Here is a 6,588-nt window from a genome sequence, read left to right as displayed (position 1 = left end):
AACAAAATCTCAGCGCTTGTGGAGAATATAAACCCAATATAAGCCCAAACGGACTCATCAGAGGAATTTGTTAGAAAATAACTGTTTAATCAGTAAATTTATCAAAATGTTTAGTTTTATATAAGTTGTTTAGGTTTAACTAAATTTTTAAAAAGCACTTCCTTGATATGAACAACCACCGGAACTATTCAGCACGCCCTCGTATCTATACGGACCGTTTTACGGGTAGGACTCATTCAGGAAACGCGTCTCAGATGTGACCCGTTTGTTGTTGGACTCTGTAAGATGGGCTGGTAGCTGAAAGGAAGAGTCATGTTTAATTTAAAGTCGCTGCGGAGAAACAAAACAGTGAAATATGGGGTCCCCATGCTTGTAAGTAACGAAATGTACGGAAACAAAGCGGCGTTAGGTGATATTTGCAAACTACTTAGCAGTTTCATGAATATATAACCCCACTGTGGAGCGTTCAAGTGACTCATTTTACCAGTTTACTCCCAATATTGAAGTAAAATCTGGTATCTGGAACTTCATAGTAATAACAGCTGTTTTTCTGTGATCCTCGTTACTTTAGTTAGTTACTTTATTTGGTGTAACCATATTTATTTTTGATCCTGACTGTTTAACCTGAATGCCGAGCCATGTGTTTAATGTCACTTTATTAGGTACACAAACGTGAGTCAAAACATCTTGAAGATTGTAGTGTTTGTCTTTGATGAAAGTTTTAATGAAGGGAGATGTGTTTGTTGATTTTGCAGCTTTACAATGAGCTTAATCATTCTAACTTCAAGCTGTGTTCTCTGCTCACTCCTAACATACAGTACTGTACAAAAGTCTTAAGCCACTCCTCAATTGTATATATTTTGGTTTCCAAAGAGCCAGACTTTCTTGTAAATTTTTAAAGTTGTCTTGAGCAGTAGTTCTCCAGGCATTATGAAGGTCTTTCAAAGCTTTTTCAGTCATCTTCAGTCCAGTCCTTATACCTGATCATTTTCAGAGGAATGTTTTTTGTCTGTTAAACCACTTAACACTGACCTAACTCAAAGAGTAAACCAGTGTTGTGTCTACATGTAATAGACAACCTAACAAAGAACCAAGTTTAAATTGAATGTTCAGACACTTTGTTACTAGCAGCCTGTCACAAAAACACATCATTTGAATCCGTTCCTTTAGTTGAATCTATGAAAAATGCCAAAGGTGACTCAGTTTGCTTGACATAAAATATCATTGTTGTAAGAACAAAGTGATTACCAAAGAGCTTTTCGCCGAAAGCTTGGAATATGTCAACCTGGTGTATAGTTTGTCCATAAAAATATTTAGGAAACTGAAGAAGTGTACGACAAAAAAAAAGTCTAGCTTAAAAAAAAAAAATCTACATCAGATGATCAGCATCTCAAAGTCACATCCTTAAGAAATAGTAAAGATCTGACACAGAAACTGAGAGATGCATCTGGACCTTCCGTTGATCCATCTACTGTTCGCTGAAGCCTCATCAGAAATGGTCTCAGTGGAAAGGTGGCTGTCAAGAAGCCATTCTTAAGGAAGGGAAACAGGGAGAAAAGGCTGAAGTATGTCAGACTGCACAAGAACTGGAATAAAAATCAGTGGCGACAGGTCTTATGGACTGATGAATCAAAATTTATTTATTTTTTTTTAATATTTGTAATATGTACGTAAGAGGTCAGGAGATGGGTACTACAATAAACCATGGTAGAAATTTGGGCTCCATTTCAGCTTGTGGTTGTCAAAATTGGTGGAATTATGAAAACAGAAAAGCACTGTCAGATTTTGATCCACTATGCAGTACCATCTGGAAAACCTCTGATTGAAGCTTCATTTTTTTTTTTTTGCCTTATATGCTATATTTACATGCATGTTTTTTTTCAGTAAATCACTCACTGTACCTATTTCACATTTTCCCCACCAAAATATAAATATAAGTGAGGAGTGGCTTCAGACTTTTGCACAGTACTGCAGATAACCACAATGCTTATGGCTCTGTTATATTTCTGACTTCAGTTGCTGGTAGTTGGTGGTTCCTTTGGCCTGCGGGAGTTTACACAAATCCGGTATGATGCCCAGAAGATCAGAAAAAGGGTTTGTAGTCTGATTCCTTTTTTTAAAAATCCAGTCAAGGTTTGTTCATAATCAGTTTCATAGTTACATTTAAACTCCCATATTGTCATTGTTACATAAAACATTTAAGGGAGAGAAAAACCCTACTGTACAAGCTCATCAAGTGTATAGTTTGTGGGTAAAAGAAACTGTCTCAGTACAGTACAATAAACAGTGTTTGAGTTCTCCACCCAGTGGTTGGAACAGTAGTTGCACCAGAGGGTTAGATTTCCTCCAAGTGTCAAAATGAAACACACTTAACAATGTTTCACTGTTGACTCCTGGGATGTTACAGATCAGTACAGTGTGGTCGATTTGGCCTTTTTAAGAAATCTGAATTGAATGCTTAGTCTATCCATCATTCCTGAACAACACTGCAGGCACACAGCACTGACAAGCTTTTTGAACCCGTTTAGTGAGTCAGTACAAGAGCAAGATGGGAGAACAAGCTCTAATAATTCATTAAATGACAACCAGTTCATTAAAATGACAAAGGACTGGCCATTTATTAGGAGGCATTACAATCTGATGAGCTGACTGTGAGGGGAAGTAACTGTTTTGTGCTATTTTACTGTGACATACGCTGATGCGTGTCATCTGGGTGGGAGCCAGATGGCAGGGGCATCTTTTCTTATTACTGATCATGTGAGGCAGCACTAGACAATAGATGATGATGATGATGATGATGCTCATGCTCATGGTGGAGGAGGGCATTGGGCCTCTGGCACTGTGCCTGTGCAGCAGCCCCCACACTTCTCGCTCTTTTCTGATTGGGCCTGTGACAAACAGAGCCTTGCTCCACTCTCTGACCCTGTGGAGTAAAGATTGAACGCTGCTCAGTGTATCTATGTTTGTGTGTATATTTTAATGCACTGAATATCTAAAATGTTGTATGGACATGGTAAAAACCACTCTTCCTGTTTTTAGCTAGACTGTTACCAGCCAGTTTCATTATTTTGTTCTCACAGATAAGTGCTCACTTAAGTCAGTGAAACCACTCAGAGGAAGTCACTGTGTGATCCAATTTGCATTTTCCTTTCAATGATTTAATTTAGCCTGGGGGCAGAGATGAACCTGAATGCCTTTTGTATTCCCAGTCCAGAATTTTGTGAACGTTCCTTACTTCTGGCATACTCAGCTTGTTTGTGAGGTTCAAGTTCAGATGCTAACACCTCCACAGCAGGTACTGGACTGAATACGTAGGCTATTAATTCCCTGGTCTGAAGGCTCCATAATATTCTATATATTATTAATAAGCTGTAGTAATGTAGGTCTAATTGTAAATCAATCACGGTGTTATGAAACTCATCAGTCAGCTGTGTAACTGCAGCATTATTGCTGTGAAATATTAGAACTCATTAAAAGTAATGATTCAGAATGGGATTCATTTCAGTTCTGTTCTCAGGAAAAATCAATTTGAATTGCAAAGACCTGATGGAGACTCAACTCTCCCTCCCACAACCTTCTGACGTGTGTGTGTGTGTGTGTGTGTGTGTGTGTGTGTGTGTGTGTGTGTGTGTGTGTGTGTGTGTGTAATAGTAAAGTGGATCTTTGCTCTGGGTTTAGAGAGGCTCAACTTTGGCACTGGTGAAAAAGTGTACAATGCTTCTTAGTTGTGAGAAAACTATGCATATGTCATAATTTATATTGCATAATATTTAATAATAATAATACATTAAAAATTGGGGAAGATTAAATTATGATTAAGTTGCAAGCATACAAACCTTCTCTGACTGCATTTTAGTACTTGTAATCTCCTCTTAACACACTTCCACCTTATCAGTCATTCAACCAAGGAGACCTTTTCTCTTCGTTCTCCTCATTTCTTCCCGTTTGATTTTATTTTTGTGTTGTGAATGTTCAACAAACATTTAATTTCCTCTTGTTATTTTCCTCCTGCAGTTGGATCCTTCACTGGAGGCTAAAGTGAATGTCCAGAAGCAGTCGGTCATACTAGAAGAGGAGTACGAGGTAAGGAGAGTGAGGCTGAGAGACCCTCTGTGGCGTAGAGTAGATCAAGGACTGTTTGCAAGAATGCTGAGATAGCAAGAATCACGCTTTTAAGTTTCAGAATGCTTTACTGACAGCATTTTTGGTTGCATTATTCCAGATTTTAAGTATTGGATTCATTTACAGGCTCTTCCTGAGATTTTTTAGTCTCTTGGACTTTGTAGTGAGTCCACGTTGCTCAGGTGTCATTAATCTATCAAAGTGCAGAACTTAGATTACATAATAACAAGTTTAGTATAGCTGTTACAAGCCAAAAATATTGATAAGTTTATTATTATTGTCTGTTATCTACAGGCAGCTGTAAAGTTATTACTAGCCAACTTATTGTAAGAACGATTTGTATCAATAATGGATCTCAAAAGGGAGATGCACATTTGTGATATATGCATAATGGGAAGGATGGACAAATTTAGAAAGGAGTACATCAGAGGAACAGCTCAGGTTGAGCATTTTGGAGACAAAGTTCGAGAGGGGAGGATGAGATATACTGGACGAAGGATGCTGAAGATGGAGCTTCCAGGAAGGAGGAAAAGAGGAAAACCATAGAGGAGATTCATGGATGTAGTGAAGGAGGATGTGGAAAGGGTTGATGTGACATGATTTGTTGTGATGGCCCCAAAAGGAGAAGAGGGAAGGAAGGAGTATGAATGTTGGCTTGTTTCTGAAAGTTACAGAAATGTTCAGGCACAGCCCACTTTTCCGATCAAACACCTGAAAGGAATTTCCAAAGCTACTCGACTGTCTGACACGCACTTCTGAAAAAGCATGCCGGCAGCTCTGTTCTTCTCATCTATGTGGCCTACCGCATGGTTCCCTCTGACACTGGAAAATGTATTCTAAATTCACTTTGAAATCAACTATTTTGTTCTCATTATACAGCACTTACATGCCTGCATACACCATTTGAAAACCCCTGTACAGATTTCAGACTGTTTAATCTTTTTATTTATTTTACATTGAATTCAAGGGATCCTGGAGTTTACCCTGCCTCCTGTGTATTGTTTTTTTTTTTTTCTTGCTGCTTTGCAGAAGATAAAGGAGATGAATTTGGATGAGTGGAAGAACATCCGTGGCCCTCGTCCCTGGGAGGACTCCAGGGAGTACCAGGAGCAGCAGCGCAGGAAGCTGAGCAATAAAGACTGAGACTTGAGGACATCAGGCTGAGCAGACTGCAGACAGAACAGACACACACACACACACACACACACACACACACACACACACACACACACACACACACACACACACACACAGCACAAGAATGGACTGTGGAGAGACCTGAGATTCAATTATCCCAGTCTCTGCAGCTTCAGGGCCTGGACTCTTTGGTCTTTGCTTGTGCTGGAATTCAGACTTGGGAGATATACATTAATAGATGGTGATGTTTTCTTCTGGTTGTAACACATTCACAGCTACTAGTAAGAATCAAACTGATGTAGGCTGATTTTGACCTTTCACAGATACATTCATATGATGTCCAACATTATTAGTAGTATTTTTAATTTACACACATAATGCATTTGTAATATGTGTGCTCACTTCATTGTTTTCAGCACTGTCTGGAGCACGTGTACCAGAGAACACTCCTGAACAGACAGTGGTGCAGAATCAAGCGGTGTCTCATAGTCAGAATGCCTTGCTGGAAAGTTGATAAACTGACTTTATTATGTTTCTATTCCCTAAACATCCGTATGGTGATTGGCTCAAGCTTTCCGATACTGATCGGGCTCCACTTGTAGTGGTAAAAAAAATTCTGCCATAGCAGCAAAGCAGGTGTTATAATTAAAGAAGATGATACTTATAATTTCATACACAAATATGTAAATCAGGTTTCTGTCAAGAGGTTATTCTCAGCCAGCAGGTGGCCCATCTGTGTCCTGCTGCATCCTCTGCAAGGAAGGAATTATATATCCTTGTGTGATTTCCATGACTCAATAAATTATTATTGTTTATCCACAGTGCTGCCTTCACTTTCTCTTTGTTTTTGACAAAAGCTGGTGGATGCGGTGAGTCTTTGTTTACAATGGTATTGCATTGATTTACCAGTTGGAAGCATAAAGGAATAAATAAGAGAACAGTCCAGCCTTTCCTCAGGCTTTATACTTCTCGACAGTAATCTGTTTTTCTGACAGTTATTACTTTACACTGCGGTGGATTTATTGCGTTTATAATAAAAATAGTATTACCATTTTGCTTTTTTGGTCCTGCAGAACAAAAGAACATGATATTCGCTGTATGCAACAGTGTCTCCAGATTGGTGCGTATAAGTAATGTGTGGGTGAGTGACAGATAATGTATGTACTGTCTCACCTCATTCAGCTGTGAAATGAGATGTAATGAATATTCTTCAGGTGCAAACGTCTGCATGAAAATGTCTTGGGTTACATTTTCTGTAATCACATTATTATGTTCTTGACTTTTGAGCCGCTTTAATACCGAGTGTTCTTGGGCTCGGGAAACAAACAG

The 6,588-nt window shown here is 38.9% G+C and overlaps 1 protein-coding gene across 1 annotated transcript; it reads left to right on the top strand.

Moving 5' to 3' along the window:
• The first annotated feature begins 237 nt into the window (after window positions 1-237).
• cox16 (cytochrome c oxidase assembly factor COX16) lies at window positions 238-6,080 on the top strand. The gene is made up of 4 exons (XM_030759183.1): window positions 238-372; window positions 2,017-2,094; window positions 4,015-4,083; window positions 5,152-6,080. Exons 1-4 carry the CDS (start codon window positions 313-315, stop codon window positions 5,263-5,265), a joined length of 321 nt encoding a protein of 106 aa, XP_030615043.1. The 5' UTR covers window positions 238-312; the 3' UTR covers window positions 5,266-6,080.
• Window positions 6,081-6,588: the final 508 nt, after the last annotated feature.

The sequence above is a fragment of the Archocentrus centrarchus genome, chromosome 22 (genome assembly GCF_007364275.1).
Source record: "Archocentrus centrarchus isolate MPI-CPG fArcCen1 chromosome 22, fArcCen1, whole genome shotgun sequence".
NCBI lineage: Eukaryota > Metazoa > Chordata > Actinopteri > Cichliformes > Cichlidae > Archocentrus > Archocentrus centrarchus.
Note: the sequence above shows the minus strand (reverse complement) of the source record. Positions and strands in the feature narration are given on the sequence as shown.